Source organism: Ursus maritimus, unplaced genomic scaffold, assembly GCF_017311325.1.
Source record: "Ursus maritimus isolate PB19 unplaced genomic scaffold, ASM1731132v1 scaffold_31, whole genome shotgun sequence".
Taxonomy (NCBI): domain Eukaryota; kingdom Metazoa; phylum Chordata; class Mammalia; order Carnivora; family Ursidae; genus Ursus; species Ursus maritimus.
The window spans coordinates 2040310-2062715 of NW_024425675.1; the positions used below are offsets into that span (position 1 = coordinate 2040310).

At 44.0% G+C, this 22406-nt stretch overlaps 1 protein-coding gene across 1 annotated transcript; it reads right to left on the bottom strand.

The window, feature by feature from the left end:
* Positions 1 to 2055: 2055 nt before the first annotated feature.
* Positions 2056 to 6269, bottom strand: GJD4 (gap junction protein delta 4). The gene is made up of 2 exons (XM_008683950.2): positions 5766 to 6269; positions 2056 to 4116 (listed from the first exon to the last, which is right to left on the bottom strand). The coding sequence occupies exons 1-2, from the start codon at positions 6088 to 6090 to the stop codon at positions 3050 to 3052; spliced, it is 1392 nt and encodes a 463-aa protein (XP_008682172.2). The 5' UTR covers positions 6091 to 6269; the 3' UTR covers positions 2056 to 3049.
* Between the last annotated feature and the right edge of the window lie 16137 nt (positions 6270 to 22406).

Genomic DNA, 22406 nt, shown 5'->3' on the forward strand with positions numbered 1-22406 from the left:
TCTCTTCATCTGCAAAGTACCACCATCCTCCTCATTTCTTGCCTGAAACCAAATTTACACTCTGAAAATTCCTAATAGGTTCTCACACTAGATTCCAACACCCTACAAAAAGGAGTCACATTTACTAATTCTGTAAATAATACTTCTCTTGACTAAGCACAAGCATAATCTCATTGATCCTCATAAGCTTTCTGTCGTGCCTGTCTCGGCGGCCAGCCAGCTGCACTACGTGTTGAATCGGAATTTACATTCCACCCATGAGGCCCTGTCACTGCCGACCGCCTGAGAATCACCAGGACACTAGATTGTCCAGATTTCTGAAGTAAAGTTCCTGGAAAGTTAGACAATATCTAATGAGCCTTTCTTACTGTGCAAACACAAAAGAACTTGACTACAACAAGGCATGCGGGAAGACACTTAAACTAAGATCCTTTCTTATTTAAAATGACCTCAAATAAAAGGACAGTCCCAAAGTTTGAGGGATTTGCATTCTAGGCCCTATTCAGTCAGTTCTCTTCAGACTTGTCCCCTCCTTTTTCTTCTCTCTAGCCCCAGTACGTCCAAGGATCTGAGCTAACGTCCCTGCTAAGCTTCCCCTCCTCTGAGACTCGTCCTGTCCTGATCTTACCATCATTCTCATCTTATCAAAACCCATGCTTAGGCAGTTAGCAATGGAAGGGTCTAATGAATTAACCCTTGTTAATATTAAAATGACAGCTCTACATGGCACATGGCATTGGGAAATTTCCAAATATGTAGAGCACTAAGGAATCATCTAGTCTAGGTTCCTCTTCACTCAGAGAAAGAAACTGAGGCCCAGAGGGATGAAGTGACCTGCCAGGTAATGGTGACATGGAATGAGAACCCAGATGTCCTACCCTTCGCTCCTTACCTCTCCCCTTATCTCTTGGCACCCATTGCTCTGAATAGTATTTACGGTTTTCCATGAAACCTCAAGGCTCTGGTTCTCCAATAGCAGGATTTTGGACATCAGCAGAGAGGCAAAAGCAGCCTTTCCCAGTGCCACCCAAATAAAATCACACTTGTTTGCAAACCCAAACCTGAGCATAAACTCCAGCAGGAGAAGGAACACAGACACACTCTGCCCAGTTCTCTCTGGGGACACAGCCAAGAGGAAACCCCGGCACAGCCCCTGCTACCTTGTTTTCCCAGCTGTTGTCCAGGCACCCTGCATGGACACACACTACCATGTGTTGAGTTGATTTCGTCACTCAATATTATCAAGGCTAATACTGGGGGCTTGAGAGACCTGTGGAACTTATTTTTAAATAGTAATGAAACACTAGACATTTTTTATATCTCTAAGACAATACCTAACCTTGGGAGGTCCGCCAGAACTGCATGCTGCAAGGGACAAGAACCAAATTTTCCCCTGAACGCTTTAGGAATATTAGACTCAAAAAGTCACATTTATTGAGCACTTGCTATGTGCTAGACATTGATCTAAGTATCAAAGAAAGGGGTCTGAGTCATGGCTCGCTGTTTTCAATGAATGGAGGAGCAAGAGAGATTCACTGCATATGTTAAAAATAGGCACATTTATTCAAATATTTTTATGCCAGAACCAATTTTGGACTATTTAAGTTTTAACCAACTGCTTTAACATCCCATAGATTTACCAAGCAAATCCCATAGATTTATTCTCCATCCTGGCAGGTTTGTCATTGTCAAAGTCTTCTTTAGAACAGTTAAAAGTGTCCATTGGTTTCATGAGTGCACCGGTTCGCCTTTTTATTCTCTGCTGGAATGAAGGGCAATTCCCTGTCCTTAGCCACTTTGTGTTTGGAGACCAGAGGCTATTCATCCATTCTGGAAGTACGCCCAGATGGCTCTTCCTCCTCTCTTGATAAGGTAAGCAGGTGCGTCCTGTCCCATGGCAGCTCTTTCTGCTACACTGTGCCCATCTATGTGGCAGTTAAAGGTAACCCTGAATCTCTCACAAAGTCACCTCTACCTTGGGCAGCTCCTAGACCCAAACCAGAGCCACCAAGACATGCAGAGAAGTGCTTATGTGAAGCTCATCTCCAGATATGAGGGAGTTTCCTGTTTCTAGTGCACAGCCAAAACCACGAACAAGGACTGTGAGACCACAACACTAACAGGGGTTCTCCTGTGCTCCCCTGGAACACGAAGCCTCTCAGGGCCACCTTACCTGTACAGCTCTCTACAAGACACAGACGAAACCCAGACTAGAATGTGTGTAACAACTCTAGCTCCACTCACCAACAGCACGAATGTTTCCTCTATGGCAACTATACTTCAGTGCAAAATAAAAAATAAAACAAACAAAAATGTGCTCCCTCAAGTCAGCGAAGAGCAGCCCCTCAGCAGACACGAGGCAACAGCAAGCATGTGGGGGACCCATCCCACCCCGGCACCTTATACTGGCAGCAAAAACCACCTCAGAGGCCTCCCCTCAAATCCCCAATTGTTTAGGAGCCAGATTTTCTGCATTTGTCATTTCTCGTACAACACTATGAGGTGTGATATTACAATTCCATCACGATTAATTTTATTAAAGACATCAGAAGTTAAACTAATGTCTCTCTATTGATAACATGCATATCAGATGCCTCTTTTATTCAAACGGAAAAACACACAAAAACAAAAACAAAAAAAACCCTTCATAATTGCTCACCAGAAAACATTAAAACATAAATGAGCTCTATTAATGTAAGACAACATGCTTTAATTAAGCACATACTATGGTAAAAAAAAAACAGAGTGTAGCATCATCCCACGCCTGACACTCTCCAATTAATCATTTTAGCTTCCAGTCACATTGTCAAAAGCACAATGTCAAGTCCTTTGGTCAAGAGAAATTGTTATCTAAAGTAAATCTGTATGTCGAGGACATTAGTCTCCCATGAAGTCCATGTGTCCCATGCCAGCTCGCCTTCTGCCTGTTGATGTTCTCCGGGAAGCTGGTCCGTAAGCTTTCACACGGGCCAAAGTGAGTCTGCACCTTCGCGGGCGCGTCTGCGTTTGGACCGGACAGGGCACCTCGGAGCCGCCCGGCTTTCCGTGTTCAGACCCACTCAGACTTTCTGGATCTGGAGCTGGCGAGCCCGTCGGGGAGCTGTAGAGGACCGGACGGGTAGCGCCGGGCCAGGCGGCTCCGAGGCGCTGAGGGGTGCTCCTCTGACCTTGTGGGACCCTCGCCCCCGGGGTCCTGGGGGGCCTCTCTGTGCGGCCTACCCCCGGGCTCCTTGCAAGCCGAGGCCAGCTTGTCGCTGGCAGAGGACAGCACCTCGCTCTCGTCCTCGTCCGGGAGCCCCACCCGACCCGACACAGCCGACTTGCCACTGGGGCTGTCGGCAGCCTCCCCGCCAGTCCACAGGTTGGGGTGGATGGGCGCCCCCTCCTCCAGCCATCCCCCGATGCCCGCCGTCTGACCCGGCCTAGCGCCCGGGCTCTGGCAGAGGGCGGCGCGGCCAGGGGCATCCCGGGAGGGGCTCCGGCCCCCGCTTGCCCTCCCCCGCATGCTGCACACGAGGTCAGCCCCGCTGAGCAGCAGGGACAGCGCACTGACCGCCCACATGAAAAGCATCATAATGGACTTCTCCGTGGGCCGGGAGACGTAACAGTCCACCACGCCGGTGCAGGGAGAGTGGGCGCAAGAGAAACTCTTGGGCACCAAGAATCCAAAGAGGAGGTAATGCGAGGCACCGAAAGCTGCCTCGGTCAGCATCCGAAGAAAGAGGTGGACGATGTAGCCGGAGGAGAAGTCCGGCACGGTCAGGTGGCGCGGCTCCCTGCAGGGCAGAGGACTGCGCCCGTCCCCAGGGCTCCGGTCACAGGGATCAGGGCCGGTGCGACCGCCGTCGGGTCCGCAGAGTCCGCGGGCGGCGAGCACGGCCCCTCTGTGCAGCACATAGACACTGAAAACGGCAGAAGGGAGGAGGACAGACACGCTCTGGATCAGCCAGAACCGCAGGTGGGACACCGGGGAGAAGATGTCGTAGCAGACGTTGGCGCATCCCGGCTGCAGAGTGTTACACACAAACCTCTCCTGCTCATCCTGGTAGACGGGGGAGCCTGCCAAGACGATCACCGCCATCCTCAGCAGCAGCATGAAGATAAGCCAGAGCTTCCCTAGAAAGGAGCAAGCAGCAAGGGCACCGTCACCAGCATGCCAACATACTCCCTTCCAGCAACAGTTTTTAAGGATTTGCAGGGGTGAGACTGCAGGCCTGAGAAGTCAGTAAGCATGGATGGTAGTCCCCGCGACAGCGTGGGCTAGCTAGTTCGCTCCTCTGCCAGATATTTACGGAGGCCGCACAGTGTGTCAGACCCTGTGCTGAACTAGCTGTTTGTAAAATGCTTTGAGACTGACAGATTCTAAAGAAGCATTAGAGACTAAAGATGTTTGATCTGACTCCAGTAGTTCAGACTTTTGGTCATGTCTCCTGGACTGAAAGTTCTAGAAAGAAAGTTGAGCTGAGCAAATTAATGATGTAAATAAGCTCTTACTCTCTGCAGATAATAAGCTTTCTAAAGAATGTTAGCACATTTGTGTAGCTGTGTACAGCAAATACAAGCTGCTAATTATAGTTCAGTCGTCTTTATTTTGGTCTAGAAGATCTTTATTTAATTGTTGCTTTATGGTCCTTGAAATCAAATTTCCTTAACGACATTCAACTTTTCAGGTTTTTCAATGATTCAGAATTCCTTTTCCTCTATTACAGTTATTATGAAATAATGAGGTTCCTCTTTCTTCAATTTATCATGAATAAATGAGACCAACCTAGGAAATAAAAATAACATCAAAGTCCTATTTTCATGTCACAGGCTAACTCTTTTGGAACACGTCTAAGACTCAGTTAAAATAATCTGCAAATATTTTGTTTTATGACATGATACAGAAAACATCACCCGACATCAGAAAAACAAAACTCTATTATAAAGGAAGGCAGTTAAGCTCAAAGAATAGAATTATGTGATCACATCATTGACTCAAACTTGAAAGACCAAGTTGATTTTGTTTAAATTCTACAAAATAATGAGTAAAAAAAATATCAACCACTTCATAGGTGTATTTTAATCCTTTTCTCAAGCCTTTTTAAAAATTTTTATTTATTTATTTTGACAGAGATAGAGAGAGAGAGAGCACAAGCAAGGGGCACAGCAGGCAGAGGGAGAGGGAGGAGCAGGCTCCCGGGAAGCAGGGATCCTGATGCAGGACTGGATCCCAGAATACTGGGATCGTGACCTGAACCCAAGGCAGACACTCAACTGACTGAGCCACCCAGGCACCCTGTCTCAAGTCTTTTTTCTAGGACACCCATACTTTTCTAAAAATTTTTCATGTCTGCATCAAACACAGAAATAATTATTACTTCTTAAAAACATAAACAAAAATTTGGATTTGGCTTAAAGTGCACAAGAGAAATGACTAATCCTTACAAATTAAGCTTCAAGGAAAAGATGAACAAGAAGGAAGTGTAATCAAGGCACTAATTTCTCTTTAATTTTTACTGTATTTTTCCTTCTCCCAATCAGGTAGCCAGAGAAGAGATATTCCTTCTGCTTGCTTCAGTCTTCAGGTTCAGCACCCAAATGCCAGTGAGAACAGCCCCCAGGAGAAAACACTCACATCCAAGACTTCCTTAAATGATAGTGGAACTGGGGAGCAATTAAAAGAAAGCTTGAGCACTCAGCTCTCTTTCTTCCAGCAACAAACGGGCCAGGCAAAGTGATGAAAACAAAAACACAAGAGCTTTGGAGCTGTTTCCTATACTCACCCACAATGGTCATGTTGCAGTTGATGGTGATGAGAAGGAATCCGAGCAGGTCCAAACGTTCCATGTTTCCTGAGTGTCGCAGACTCAAGGTTGCTGGAGACATGGGAAGCCTGTGCTCTCCGAGAAGGTGGAAAATCTTCGAGGAATAAATGTATCTTTGCAACAAAAGACTTAAAGGTGAGAGCTGCAGATAAAAAAGGAAAGTTTTGAGCCCAGGAATGGAAGGTAGGTTTTTCTGTCTCCGAGCTGAGACAGCCCTGAGCTGTTTGCCTCTGAGGCAAAGCGTTCTTGACAACTGCAGTGACCAGAAGACAGCAGGAGTCATCTCTCATTGTGGGCTATTCTTACCCTCTTGAGACATTCCAGGCCCATGGCAGTGCTCACATGTCTCTACCGGGAGAGCCAGATGCTTCAGAATATAATAGAAGCAACTACATTTAACCCAAGAAAGAAAAAGTTCTGTTAACTAGCCAAAGAAACTTTTCTACTAAAAAGGTGTTTCCTCCTTGCAAATATTTCCACAACCACTTCACTTATCAAAGAAGCGCTGAAATGTTCATGTTTTGTCCTCTCTATGAAGCATAGGAGGTAACACTGGCCCACAAGGGTCTGGCTCTCAGACCGAATTCCTTTATCATGGATGAAAGCATAAATCTGCATCTTAGACACGTGTCCCAACTTTAGGCTGTGACTCCATTATTCTCTAGCTATTTCCTGTCTGCGTGAGTGACAAAAGCTTTTTAGTTCAATACAAAAGGCCTGGGGCAGCCGCCTCGTCCCTGGGGAAGTCCTCGAATCTCTCCACATATCCTCCTCATCTTGCATTAGGGAGAATCATGCTGTTCCAGTCAGGGCTTGTGGGAGGCAGACACAAAATGATGCTGTTGAGAGCACCTAGCATGGAATGAGTGTGCAACAACTCAAATCAGTGGAATTTCGATCCCTAACTGGCCCCCCAAACCTTCATAGATTGTATCTTCCTTTTGTATCTCCCAGCCCCATCTAGCCCAGGGCTGGTCCCATTGAATCAGCTTAATAAATGTCCATTAAATTTGTAATAAAGTATCACTGTCTGGACCTGCTGACATCAATCACAGTTGCATCAAAATCCTCTCGTGGCTGTCACCTTTATATCTGGGAAGAACCCATCCTGCAAGGCTGGGGATCTATCATCAGGGTGGAAATTGTGAACTTTAAAAGGAATGATTTCAATTTTCCATGAAAGCTATTCTTTTATTCCCATCTTTTCTTCATTTCTGATCTATTCTTGACTTTAGTAATATCCCTAAAAAGATTCCCAGAAGAGGAGTACAACAAAGCTGCTTTCATCTTTATTCACATGACACGTTTCCATCCACAGAAAACATTTTGACCCCCTTGAAAGGCACAGTAGTTTTGCTATATTTTAGTCAAATGCTTCAACACGAACAATGAAATTTAGAGAAATTGTGGTTAAGTAAAAAAAATATTGTAATAGCCATATGGTTAAAGTATAAAATAAAGGAAAATATCTTTCCTTCCTAATAGACTGTTCATGATACTGGTTTAAAATTTAAAATACCAGGAAAGCAACTTCTGAATTTTGCTGTGTGATATAATCTATTCTGAACATGGAATAAAATGGAATTTTGTGACCTAGAGTAAATTGCTACAGCTTTTCATGCCTCAGTTTTCTCATCAGTAAAGTAGAAAAAAATGTGTCCTCTGCATACACAGCACGGCTGTGATATGTTAAATGAGATCTTAGACATGAAGATGATTTAAAAATATAAACAATTACATGTGCATCTCAGGGTCTACTCCTCTGGGTTCCCATCCTTGGTCTATCCCTTTGCTCCCACAGCATCTTCTGAACAGGTAATGCTGCCTGTTCTCTCTCCACCCTTATCTATTTTGCTCTTGCTTCTCTAAGTTCACACCATCTCCATTCTTTGTCTTTTTTCCTACTAAAAGATATTTTTTCTCTGCCTGGAAATTTAAACCCCAGTAGCTGCCAGAAGCAAGATGTGGACAAAAGAGGAGAATGTGGCTGGAGCATCAAACATGTGGCTCTCTATACAATTATCCCAGCCCCCACGCCAGCCTCCCTGGCCTCCCAGGCCTGGCACCCATGGCCCATGTGGGTGCTGGTGGACATGGACAGTGTCCATGGACAGGAGGCCAGCCTCCTGTGGGGCTTCTGCTGCAGCCTCCTAGGGGACCCGCACATGGCACTGGAAATGCAACTTGGATTCCCTCGACTGAGAGCAGTACTGACCTGTGGCTGGACCCAGCAGACAAAGCAGCCAGTGTGTATGAAGCCCAAGGCGTTTTCCTAGACTTGGAACCAATCCCTGGAGCCTTGGAAGCCATGCAGGATATGAACAACTTGCCAGGACACTGAGGTCTTTAACTGCACCAGCCCTCTGATGAAGTATGAATTACTGTGTGGGGAGAAGTACTGCTGAATGGAGAATCACCTGGGGCCTCAGTTTGTGGATTGCGATATCCTGATGAGGGACAGGACAGTGGTCTTGGGGGACCTGCTCATTGATAATGAGGACACCATGCGAAGCCAAGAGGAGACCCCAAGCTGGGAGCACATCTTGTTCACCTGCTGCCACAACCAGCATCTGGCCTTGCCCCCCACAAGTAGATGGCTGCTTTCCTGGAGTGACAGTTGGAGGGAGATCATAGACAGCAAGCAAGGGGCTGGGACAGTGGATAGTAGCCAAAGGAAAGTAAGGAAGGCCAGCAGGGAACCTCAGCAGAGCTGAATGACAGGATAGTGTCACGGCGGTAGCCCCCAGCACTGTGGAGCAGGGAGACACAGTAACCTCCATTCTCACAAGCCAGCCACCTAGAACCTCACAAGATGGCTGGCAAGGAAACATGGTGAGAAACTCCCTCAGGAACTTTTTAATAGACCACTTTGGCTAAAAAAAAATTATCCCAGAATCAATAAGGAGGTTTCTATTTGTGTGGCTGTAGAGCAGAGAGAAGCTTTGGGGAAGTACTGTGTCCAACTCAATGGAAAAGAAATCCAATGGGAGTCAGGGACATAGATATGGCTGAATTGCACAATATGGCATCCTGGGATTTGTTCAGAAATGAAGTGAGCAAAAGGGAAAGGGAACAGAGGAGGCATATGCTATCCAGCCTTAGCTTACCTCCCTCTAGCTTAATGACATTGCCAAATTATTTAGGCCTGAGTTTTACCATCTATAAATTAGAGATGATACTTCGTCTTCAGAGCTGTTGAGAACTAGAGTTAATTTGGCCTATAGAAGGCTCTCAATAAATAACTACAGTCATTTCTCATTATTCATGGTAGTTGCATTGCAGAAAGTCGCCACCAACACTGTATTAGAGGTTGCTGGGGACTGCTAGGGGGAATACGGAGTTGGTCTGGTCACAGCATTTTAGTCAGTCAATCAATACATAACCTTGTTTTATGTGTGTTTCTGTTAAAAGGTACCTTATTTAACATGTATATTTTCTATATATATTTAATATAGTTGGCTCATTAACATTGACCTCACAGCCTATCGCGCTGTATCTCATGCCTGGATGAAGCTCGGCTAACATGTGTTTTCTCCGGGAGGCACAGCACAGGCTTCTTGCCCCAGGAACATTAGCATGGCAGCACTATGTTTTGGGGCTTTTTAAACAGCAATCACCAACAAAAAGCACAAAATTTTGAGGGGCCCCTGGGTGGTTTAGTCAGTTAAGCATCTGCCTTCCATTCGAGTCGTGATCCCAGGGCCCTGAGATGGAACCCCTGCGTCAGGCTCCCTGCTCAGCAGGAACCCTGCTTCTCCCTCTGCCTCTGCCTGCCGCTCCCCTTGCTTGTGCTCTCTCTGTCAAATAAATATTTTTTTTGAAAAAGGGCACAAAAATTTGGAAAACATGGCACTAAATAAACCTACCCCCCCAAAAAAACTTTGTTTATAGTCCCTGAAACAAGAAGGCAACCCATCAGCATTCCCCACCTCTGCTGGGGACATGCGTGCTGGGCAACAAACTCTTCAGTGTTCCGTACATGTCCGCGAATACCAGGACGGCCCACAGGTAGTGATTCTGGCTTTACAAAAATATCGTAGCGGTTCGGCAAATTTACAAATACCGAGTCCATGAATAATGAGGATTGGCTAATAGTAAGGACCTCCTAGAGGGAGGAGAAACTGAAGCTGATGAAAGGTGGCTTCAGAAGACCGATGTGTGTGTAGGAACCAGGAGGGCAGAGTTAACGATAGCGGAGCGAAGGATCCAGGGACACAGCCCACCCACTCCCATTCCCACTGCAGTCAGAACACCTCCACTTCTATCTTCATTACTTTTATGTTTTGGCCAAGATCCCCCTTATTAATAAAGGAATGTACCTCTAAAAAGAAATGTTAGAAATGTGGCCTATCTGAAAATAAGGATGAAAGGCAGCCTAATATCAAGGTTTAGAACCCAAGTTCTGCAGTCTGACGGCCTAGATGAAAATTCTAGTTTCTTGACCATGTGACCTTGGGAAGTTCCTTTCCTCAGTTTCCTCGCTGTAAAAGCACATTATCTAACCCCTACCTTGGAATGATTGTGAAGAACAGATGAGAGAATACCTAAAGCACAGAGGACAGCATCTAGCCAATGATGTGTACTCAGACCATTCATCCTTATTCTTATCACCCCAAGAATCAGGTGCCAGCAAAGGTGGGGTCTTGCAGCAGCTTCTCCTCCTGATGATGGGTGCCCCAGGGCCTGGAGCAGCCAGCCTGAAACCTGCCAGGAGAAGGGTGTTTTTCCTCCCAGGCTCAAAGTGGCAAATAACTACTAGGGAAATAGAATTCAGTTTCTGGAGGGCCTGGAAATGATGGCATCTGTTTTGTTTGCTCTGTGTGTGTGTGTGTTTAAGGAATAGATTGTCTAATTTGGGAAATGAAGGTTTTCATTGTTCTCAGGATTGAAATGACTTTTTCAGGACTGGATAGAAAGCAAAGGTTCAGCACCCACACAACAGACCAATCATGCCAGCAGTCACATTTCATGTGCATATATAAATCTGGTAACAATTTATTATAACCACTTACTTTTCGGGCAATATACACATAAGTAATCTGGGGTGAACGAGCTCTGTGCAGACCTTCTACCACCCAAACCCACACACACTTCCATACCAGACTTACAGCTAAAAATTAACAACCTAGGCAACAAGAGATCCCAAAGAACAGGAACAAGGTGGAAATTTTCTTCTGCTGAGGAATTTTCTGCTCCTATGGTCCAAGAGCTGTCATTCTTAGATTGTATTTTCAATTCCAGTTCAGCTCAACTTCATGGCTTTTAGAAACCAATGCAAGATGTCTTCTCTCCACCAAGATGGCATTGACAGTGTCCCATGGAATTTGTTTTTGCCACACTTAGGCTGGTTCTTGTAAGCAGAGAGGTATGACTTCTCTCACAAAGGAGGAAAAAAGTTTCAGGTCAGATTTTCTTTGGGAAGAAAGCGAAAGTCTCCATCATAAGCTTGCTTTATGTTCACAGATCTTAAGAAGTATATCAGAACACCCTTTGAAGGCTGAGTGCTATGTTTAAGTTTAAATATTTGTCTTCCCCCAAAATTCATATGTTGAAATCCTAACCCCAAGATTAAGAGTGGGACACAGGGGAAAAAAATGGCCTTCTCTGAGCCAGAGGCTTTTCCTAACTAGACACCAAATTTGCCAGCACCTTGATCTCGGACTTCAGCCTCCAGAACTGTGAGAAAAAAGTGTCTATTGTTATAAGCTACCTAGTCTATGGTATTGTTATAGCAGCCCCAATGGACCAAGACACTGTAATGTCAGTTGAAACCAAATCCCGTGGATTTTCTCACCCTCCAGGCAGGAAGGAGTTATCCTCTCCTCATTACTATTACTATCACTGCCCTTTGAACTTAGTGATGGCTTTCAAAATATTGTTGATAGTGTGATGAACACAGGTAAGTCAGTAACTGTTTACTGAGCACCTACTTTGTCTCAGGCACTATTCTAGGCATTGGGAAAATGGCAGAGAATGAAACAGATGGACATTTCCGCCCTCTGGCCTTGTTGGTCTTACATTCTAGTGGAAAGAACTGACAATAAACAAAATAAATATCTTTGGCAAAATGAAATCTTCATTAGATGGTGATAAATGCCAGGCAGAAGACAAGGCACAGAAGGAAGTAGAGGATGTCAAGGTTTAGAGGGTGACCAGGACAGCCTCCTTCAGAAGAGCACATTCGAACAAAGACTGAAGCAGGTAAAGGAGGGAGCCACACGGATATCCTGATCCACAAGACCTTCCAGATTAATTCCTATTCTCCTTTCTACTCTTCGTGGGCTTATATTACATAGCACATTTTGAGAGTTTCTAAATGTCAAAAAATCCTTTATGGGGCATGCATATGGACCATATTACCTAGTGCAACTTCCCGGGAACATCATTTACCATCTCGGTCACAGGTTGAAGCAGTAGAGCCAGACTACAGAGCAGAGAGTAGGCACACAGTCAATCTCTTTCCAGTTGTCCGGCCGTTTCCTCATATGGCCACCACAGGTGTCCAACAGGGTCTGCACTTGCCGCAGATATGCCTATTCCTTTCACTGGTGGCATTGTGTATTTGTTTTCAGGAAGAGTCAAATCAGTTAAAAATTACTCATCAAAGCAGTTGCTAGTAGTCAAAGGAGAGAGACAGCACAGACTTTGAGGTTAGAAGGGCTGGATGCAGTCCTGGTTCCAAGCACTTACCAGTGTTTGGCCTTGAACAAATATCAACTTACCTGAGCTTGTTTTGTTCTCTTCAAAAGGGAGATGATAATACCTACTTCATGGAGTTGAGGATTCATTCATTTCAAACATATGGAGCACCCAAAACTCTGCCAAGTCTTGGGAATACAATCAAGAAAAAGCTAATGGGCTCCTGCCTGTGGCAGAAAGATAATTTTAAGATGCAATAAATGAGGGGTTCCTGGGTGGCTCAGTTGGTTAAGCATTTGCCTTTGGCTCAGATCATGATCCCGGGGTCCTGGAATCGAGCCCTGCGTCGGGCTCCCTGCTCAGCGGGGAGTCTGCTTCTACCTCTCCCCTCTGCGGCTCCCCCTGCTTATGCTCTCTCGCTCCCTCTCTGTCAAGTAAATAAATAAAATCTTTAAGAAACATAAAATAAAATGCAGTAAGTGAGCAGTTATAGTAAAGTGTGAGGGATACAGCGTAAGGAAGGTATGGTGCTGCTTTGTGGGGACATGAGAAGTAGCACCAGCTCACAGGTGCATCAGAGAGGACCTCCCGGAAGAATCTAGTCTCTCAGCTAGAATCTGAGGGCAAATTATGAGGCAGTCACCAAATTCCTCCCGGATTTCATGATTTGCCTTTATTATTTTGGAAAAGGTAGTGGAAAATTGAAAAATAAAAGTGATACAATTAGCAACCCGAAGTGAAGATCTCGTCAACTTCACAGAGTTGAGCCACATATAGGAGTCACTAATCAGACCCAAAGGGGCAAATCTTTGGCCTCAATAAAGAGCTAATTAGACTTAAGCTAGTTAACTCTGTGTTCAGTCTAGAAAGGAAAGAAAAAAATTTACAATTGCATCATAAACACAAATGTCTCAGGACTTCTCCTTTAGAGCTCTCCAGACATATAGATGTTGGCCTCTCACATATTTCGTTTGGTGAGAATTTTCAGAATTGCATTATGTGGGAAAATAAGAGACTGTCAGTTCAGCTCCATTCCGGACATCACATGGAGAGCTTACACCTCAAACTCACATGTCCAAACACACTGCACTTTTTCCTGTGTTCTCTCTCTAATTGAATGACACCAAGACCCACCTCGCCCAAGGCAAAATTGCAGCATTCGACTTGCTTTAAGCACTTTTTAAAAAAATTTCACTGCTTAATGATCTTTAGGGTCTCCCATTGCCTCCAGGATGATGTCAAGCAGAGCTCACCAAGCCCTGCGAGACCTGGCCTCCTCTCTCCCCAGCCCTGCATTCTGCGCGCTCAAAAGCCTGAATTTCTTGCAGCTCCCATGACTTGTGTTGCTTCTGAGACCTGCCACAGCTGTTTCCTACATAGACGGCACCTTACCTTCTCCGTGGCAGGCTTCCAGAGACTTCCTTCTCCTCCACCCAAGACCAGTTTAGGTGTCCTCATGTAGCATCCCGTGCTAATGCTCGGGACATGCAACCCTGGGCAGTATTGATTGTGCACGGCCACTGCCCAGCCTCTGTGCCTCGCCACCTCAGCCCCCTCAAAATAATGACAGGACTCCGGTTCTCCTCACTGTCCAGTGATCTTCCTTTATACCCGTTGCTTCTCAGTTGAGCGTCAGTTCAACTTAGCAATCAAGGGTAGGAAGAATACAATAGGAAAATGTGGATTTGAGTCTCAGACCCATCACTTAGTCTGGGTCTTATTTCCTCTGTTGTAAAACAGGGATCATAATGGCATCTACCTCTTAGGTTGTGAAGAGAATTAAACAAGATACAACAAGTAAACGGCCAGGCACAGTGCAAATGTTCAGTAAATGGTAGCTAGAATTAAGGTCACTTTGTCTTGTCCCTCCTATGTCTTTCACCTCTTTCATTTTTTTTTTTCTATAAAGGACTGGCCTTTTTTGGTGAGCCAGCTAGAGTGGTTCTTTCCCTTTGCTCAATGAACAGGGCAGTCACAGCACACCAGAGGCACTTTGAACAATTTCTGACTCAATTTTCCTTGGGATTGGACATTTATCATCAACCATTTTGTCCCACCTTTTCTGTGTGGAAGGAAGGGAGGAAGACACTGGGTGGCTGCAACGTTATGTGAGCTCAGGGTTCGATGAATAAAGAGCAAACCAGTTCATGCCCCCCCTTCTGTGTTTCTCTCTGCCTGTTCTCTACCATGAAATACTAGAAGGAGGAATGAAGGAATTTGACCTATTTTAAAACTCACAACTGTTAAATGCTAACCCTCCAAATATTCACAACCTCTTTGATTTGCAACGAGTGATTAGCCTGTTTGTTACAAATGAAGGATGTATTCAAAAGCCCTAGACAGTGGTGTCTCAAAGAGCAGGCGAGAGTTAATTTGTCTCTGAGCCAATATCCTACCCTGCCCACCAGCAATTTGAGAGACAAGGGATCTCCTCAGGCAGTCTTTTTAACTCAAGTTTTCTCTTAAGGAACAAAATGAAAGGAAGGTAGGGAGTATCCATTTCATTTGCTGCGATGCAGTTGGTACAGCCAGGACCTCCACAGAAACCAGCCCTGCAATTACGAAGCTCTATTTCCATATGAAAGCAAAGACAAACAACAAAGTAGAAAAATTAAGTGTGAGGAAAATGGACAAGGGTTTAAAATAGAGTGACTGGGTGATAATGTGGAGCTGGATCAGGCAGCATCAACCGTCAACAATATCACTTATAATCTAAGAGTGTGATTTGTTTAAGAGTAGGGGACAGCTCAGAGAAAAAACAACACACTGTGTCCTTTCCATGAGCCAGGCCTGACCTGGCCAGTGTACACACATTCCTTTATTTTTTTAAGTTTTAATTTAAATTCTAGTTAGTGAAAATGCAGTGAAATATTAGTTTCAGGTGTACAAAATACTGATTCAGCACTCCCATGCAACACCTGGTGCTCATGACAACAAGTGTACTCCTTAATCCCCATCACCTATCTAACACCCCCCCACTCCCCTCTGCTAACCATCAATTTGTTCTCTATAGTTAAGAGTCTGTTTCTTGGTTTGCCTCTCTCTCTTTTTTCCCCTTTGCTCATTTGTTTTGTTCCTTAAACTCCATGCATGAATGAAATCATAAGGTGTTTGTCTTTCTCTGACTTATTTCACTTAGCATAATACTCTCTAGCTCCATCTATGTTGTTGTAAATGGCAAGATTTCATTCTTTTTTATGGCTGAGTGATATTCCATTGTTTACACACGCCACATCTTCTTTATCCATTCATCAGTTGATGGACATCTGCATTCTTTCCATAATTTGGCTGTTGTAAATAATGCTGCTATAAACATTGCGGTGTATGTTTGAATTTGAATTAGTATTTTTGTATCCTTTGAGTAAATACCTTTTGTATCCTTTGGGTAAATCCAGTGCAATCACTGGATCGATCATAGGGTAGTTCTATTTTTAACTTTTTGAGGAACCTCCATACTGCTTTCCCAAGTGGCTGCACCAGTTTGCATTCCCACCAACAGTGCAAGAGTCTTCCCTCTTCTCCACATCCTTGCCAACATCTGCTATTTCTTGTGTTGTTGAGTTTAGCCATCCTGAAATGTGTGAGGTGATATCTCATTGTAGTTTTGATTGACACTTTATTTGATGGCTTGAGTTTACCCAACTAGTAAGTGGAAGAACAGGAACTTGAACCCAGGGCTCGACATCAAAGCTTTTCACCCTGTGACCCCATAAGAACACTATGGCCTCACCTGTAAAGGAGCTACAAGAGAAAGCTGGAGGGGTTTTAAAGTTTTGTTTTGTTTTGTTTTTTTCTTCTCTAAAGAAGGTAACGGAGAGCTTATTCAGTGCTTCTGAAGAAGAGTGAGGGTTTCATTCACCGATAATACCATGTACTGTGTGCCAGACACTGTGTCCAGATAAGGACATAGGTGAATAAGACACAGCCCTTTCCATTAAGGAGGGTGAGGCAGAAAAGTACAATTCTAACAGTAAGAACAGTGACCAATTTTCCATATTCCAGAAAATCTAAGACATGGTCATATAAGAGTAATGAATTCTAAGGCCTATAACAGAGGTATAAGGTGAGCATTGAAGAGAGAACTAGTATTTGTAGTATGTGTGTTTGTGTGTGTGTGTGTGTGCGCACACACAGCCATGTTATAGATGAAGAAGATAAGTCTCCATGATGTTTCATGACAGCCTAGGACCACGCAGGCTATAGTGGCAAAGCTGGGATTCTTTCCCAATTTATTTGACTCCAAAGTCCATAGTCTTTCCACGTTACAAAGAGACGGGAGCCATCGGGAAACCTGGGGAAAGCTGCATAGAGAAGCTCACATTCCCAGGCGACACTAGATGAGACTTATCTTTTGGGCAGTTCCTTTCTGGAACCAGCTAAGATCTACAGCAGGTTTGTTGGTAAGCTACTTTGATCTTTTTTGGAAAGAATTGGAATAAATAAATTCAATCATTCATTAAGAGGCAACAAAGAGCTCTTCCTGTTAGCTGAGTTTGGATTTATGGAAAAGCTCTTTTAAGGATAATCCATTCTAATCCCAACACTACCCCCAGGCAGTTTTCTTGGGAAATATGACTGAAGTTTAAAAGATTAAATGGTGTGTATAAAGTAGATTTTTGAGAATGATTTTTCCCAAGGAGTGGCTCCTTTCTCTTCTTAGGTGGGACTGGTTTAATTAACTATAATGAGTGTGAATCACCCTGAGAACTAATCTTTTTTCTTTTTTGGAAAAGTATTCTCCTAATTTGAGTGCACTGAGAGCTCACTACTTGCTTCCAATGGGTAGAAAGTGGGGTAGAGGGCCTGAAGCAGCTCATTGCAAGACGTATTTGGACCCTAAAGTAGATCTCCATCTTAAGTAATATTGACAATGATCCTCTACCAGCTTCCCAATTCTGAGCGTTCTAGCTGAACCTAGAAGTAAGGGTCAAGTAGCAACTTGGGCATAGCAGGGATGACTAAATAGTTACTACAGTGTTTTTAAGACCAGGAACTAATACCTAAAGATGGAAACTAGAACTAATGACACATTTGATTCAAAAATTGAAAGGCAGAACTTAAGGAAAAATACATGAGACATATCTTTTTTTTTTTTAAAGATTTATTTATTTACCTATTTGACAGAGAGAGAGACAGCCAGTGAGAGAGGGAACACAGGCAGGGGGAGTGGGAGAGGAAGAAGCAGGCTCCCAGCAGAGGAGCCTGATGTGGGGCTCAATCCCAGAACGCCGGGATCACACCCTGAGCTGAAGGCAGACGCTTAACGACTGAGCCACCCAGGCGCCCTGAGACATATCTTTTAATCTTTTAATTGCTGTGTGTGTGTGTGTGTTCTGTATTTCAGCCTTATTGTGAGCTCCTTGAGGTCAAAACCAAATCTGTTAAACTGTTTTTCTTTCTCCCTAATAATGCCCTAGGATAGTTTACTCAGTAAATCCACAGTGGTAAAGACAACCTTGCAAGTAGCCATGTAGTATTTCCCTTTTTAATTTAAAACAGCAGCTATAGATGTTATTTCCTAATTGGCCAGTTTATATAATTTGAAGTTTTGTTATCAGATGCATAACTATTAAGATTTTTTACATCTTATTGATGAATTGACCCTTTTATCATTATGAAATGTCCCTCTTGATCTCTAGTAATGTTCCTTGTCCTGAAGTATATTTTTCTGATGGTAATATAGTCATTTTCCTCATTATTTTTGTTTTCTTTTAAATTCTTGAGTTTATTTAGAATAACTGGTCTTATAGTCCTTGTCTGCTAATTCCACCATCTGGGTATATTATTTCTGAGTCTATTAATATTGACTGATTTTTCTCCTCATTGGGGGTCACATTTTCCTGTTTCATCACATGTCTAGTTATTTTTATTGAATGCTGGACATTGTGTGTGTTACATTGTTGAATGCTGGGTTTTATTTTTCTTCAAAAACTGTTGAATTGATTTGATGGGCAATTAAGTTGTTTGATTATTAGCTTGATCTTCCTGAGGCTTGTTTTTAGCTTTGTTAAAGTGGATCCAGTTTGGCCCTTTTGAGGGCATTTCATTTCTAAAATCTTTACTGACTCTTCCAGTTGTTTAACAAGCTCTCTTCACTTTGGCTGGCCAGAACCGAAATATCTCCCTACCCTAGATGAGGCCTAGGAATTGTTCATCTTAAAGCTCCCATTTCCTGACCATATGGAGTTTTGCTCTTCATATTTGCAGCTTAGTATTCAGCCAAAGACTCAAGGGAACTTCAACGCAAATTTCTGGAGTCCTATATAGCTCCCTTTTCTCTGGAATCTTATCCTACACTCTCTGGCTGTGTCAGTCTTCCCAAACTCTAATCTCTGTCTTTCAACTCAATGAGACCTCCATGCTCTGCTTGGGTTTTCCCTGGGTACAGTTCAAAAACTGTCTCCAGATAAAAAGATGAAACAATTGTAGGGTTTACTTCATTTTTTCCCCCTAGAGTCAGGGATTGCAGTCCTTTGATGCCTATTTTTGATAACTGAAAACATTTGCTTCACATATTTCATCCAGTCTTTTTAGTTGTTTATAGTGGGAGGTCTAGGCCAATATCATTTATTCTGTCATGACTATGGGCAGAAACCCTGCTTAATGATCTGTGTCAACCTTGAGCCCAATATCCCTTTATTTTGGGGACATAGAGAAAGAGCAATATTTTTCTCCCATTAATCTTTAATTTATCCTTGCTGTATGGAGACATGTACTTGCTGTCAGGATTCTACAAGTAACTTGATTTGAAGTATTCTAACCAGGCCATGGCAATGATAGGTAAACTTGGCTACCATCATGTATGGAGCAGACTGAGTACACTTATGAAAGAAAAATGGAAAGCAAGAGTGGAAGGGGAGAAAGAGCAAAGGAAAGAGGCAGGGAAGAGAGAAAATCACATAAGAAGAATGGTTAAGGAAAAGAACAAGAATTTTAAATCTCCATGAATTAAGATTTTCAGAAGAATAACACTTCTGCCTATAGCCAGAGGTGCTGTGAGCATGGAGGCACAGATGAGGAAAAGGGAACAAAATATTTCTGTTTTTATTCATTGCATTTTCTTCCTTTTGCAAGGAAGGACATATTTATGATAAGAAATCCTTATAATAAGACAATTAAAAGTGATAATGATAATGAAATATATTAACTTAAGATTTTTTTTTAGTTATTAAATGAAGACAATGGATTTTGACAGTGGAGTGAAGATGGGTATTGAGTGCTGGAGATGTCAGTGAGTAAGTATTCTAGCTGTGCCGGATGACCCAGCTAACACACTTTAGCTCCTTTCAGCGTCCACAGAAAAATGGCTTACTATGTGTAGTCTGTGACATCAGTAAATAATCCATCCTAGAAGACAACAGGTGTTGAGTTCTTACTTCTTACTTGTATTTCTAGTTTATTACTTGTATTCCAGACTTAGCTCTTTAAAAACAAAGCCCATACTGTTCCCATAGTTGCCAGAGTTATCGAAGCTAAGGGTATTTTTTTCTGACAAAAGACAAATGGCTGGAAATTGAATGTACTTTTGTTGTTGATGTTGTTTTGTTTTGTTTTGTTTTGGCTCAGTGGGAAAAAATTCTGCAATTCAACAAAAATCCTCAGCAATGGACTGAACAGGCTGGGACTTCCAGGGGATTTCCTAGAAGTGCTTTGTACCATTTCTCAAGGACAACCAAAATCTAAAACTAGTTGTTTCCTGTTTCTTCCTCTTTTTTGCTCAGTTGGAACACTGAGACAGACCAGAAACTGAATATGTGAAAAAATGTCTCAAAGTACAGCTGTTTTAAAATGGCCATAAGGAGCAACGTCAATGTCCAAGGACAGTATGTGCATGAGCCTCTGGCACTAGCTACGCGGATGCTTCCTCTACTTGGAGCTGAGTGGAGAAAAGCCTTCCCCTAAAGGATGATTTCAACCAAGAGTTTATTTTGACCACCAACATGAGAGCTTGCTGTTTCTCTGCCTTGTCCACCACTCTCTCTACTCTGAGGGTAGCTCAGAAGGAGGTGACACTCACTGATTCTAAACTGAGGAAGGGACTATTAGCAGATGTGGGGTGGGATTGCATTTCCTGATCCACACTCTCAAGACAAGGATTTAAAGAGAGCAGGGGTATGCCTCTGCCTCCCTTCAATGGTGCTCTTAATGTGTCTGTGTCGGCGACAAGTGGAACCCTAATTAAAAATGATATTTGTGATGTCAGGGAACCAGACCACACAGCAGCTGCAGGGTGGCTGGGCTCAGTCCTCTTATGAGTGCTCTCTGTTTGTTGACTGCCATTCTAAAGTCTTAGGTAGATAGGGGGCCAGTTCAGATGACCTTGGCAACGGCAGTACCAGCATCTAACAACGGATGGAAGGGGATGGGTGTTTTCTTCAGATGGGGAAGAAAACGTGACTAGTGCCATCTAAGTATTTACAATCTCATGAGAGAGCAGCACACATTCCCAGCACTGGTAGAGCAGGGGAAAGACCTCAGACGTCACTGGCTCATCTGAAGGAATTCTTCAGACGTCAAAGAGCAAAAATGAAGTTAAGAAAATTGTTGTGGGCTGAATTGCATTTCCCAAAAATTCATATGTTGAAGTCCTAACCCACAATACCTCAGAATGTGACTGAATTTGGAGAAAGAACCTTTAAAGAGGCAATTAAGTTAACGAGGCCATTGGGATAGGCCCTAATCCACCCAGCTGGTGTCCTTTAAAAGAGGTTAGGATACACACCTGGGATGCAGGAACACACAAAAAGACCACAAAACGGCATGGGGAGAAGGCAGCCATCCACAGTCCAGGGAGACAGGTCTTAGAAGAATCCAACTCTTTTCACCCTTTGATCTTGGATTTCTAGCCTCCAACACTGTGACAAAATTGATTTCTGCTCTGTAAGCCACCCAGCCTGTGGTACTTTGTTCTGGTAGCCCTTGCAAACTGAAACAAAGGGTGAAGGAATTTGTCCAAGTTCACATAAGAATTTGGAATCAGAGCTCTGAATCTCCCAGAACTGCAATCTTCCCATTTAACCACAGAGCACACACATATGTACATAACAGAGGAGTCACTCAAACTTTAAGAAGGTTTTTCCTGTAGAGTTCTATGAAGACATAGAGGCCTATAATGGGAAAATGTGTGCGATTCAAACGCCACTTCCTGCGGTCATGAGAACCTAACTCTGGAGATTCACATTAGAGGCAGAGCTGGTGGCACAGCAGACACTCGGAGGACACTCGGAGTCTGCTGTCCTGGGACACAGGCGCTGGATGTGGGGCGTGTGTGTGACAGGCAGAGAGAGCGCAGTGAAGGGGGGTGGGGGTGGGGCAATGGGCTGTTAAGCTGCAGGACCTCTGGCCCCTTCCCAGCTGGTTCCAGCCTGTTCTGGGTGGTAAGTGCCCTTGCTCCCACCACCAACACGCCCAGCTTAAGGGTAAATGCCTCGTGTGTTCCTGGGGTGCCTGAGAGCTTAGGTCAGGGCTATTTTTGAATGACTGTGCACAAAGAATGAATAAATAACTCCTGCTTAACTGCAAGCTGCTTCAAGGCCAGGTCCCTAAATCTTCGGAGGCTCTTCTACTACAGAACGTCCCCGGGCACTCTCTCTCTCCCTGTACGTTTGGTCAGAGGTCTCCACACCTCACCTTTTCTTCAGGCTTCCCACCCAGTATCAGGACGCCGGCCCGGCCTGAGAGTGTTTTTAGCCTTGTTCATGGAAGAGTCATTCCCCTGTAAGTTGGGTTAGCTAATGTGTTTTCACTCTGTAACTGTCCGCCGTGAAATGCCTCCTCTGGCTTTACAATACCACTCACGGTACCTTATATCTCAACATGCTGTTTTGCTATCTGCAGGCTGCTTCTGCTTCCAGCTGACATGTGTGCTGGGCTGGGGGAGTCTCTGAGGGAAGGAGTCTCCAGCCTGGGCAACTGGGCAGACGGGGCTGCCATTCCCTGAGATGGGCACATCAAAGAAGG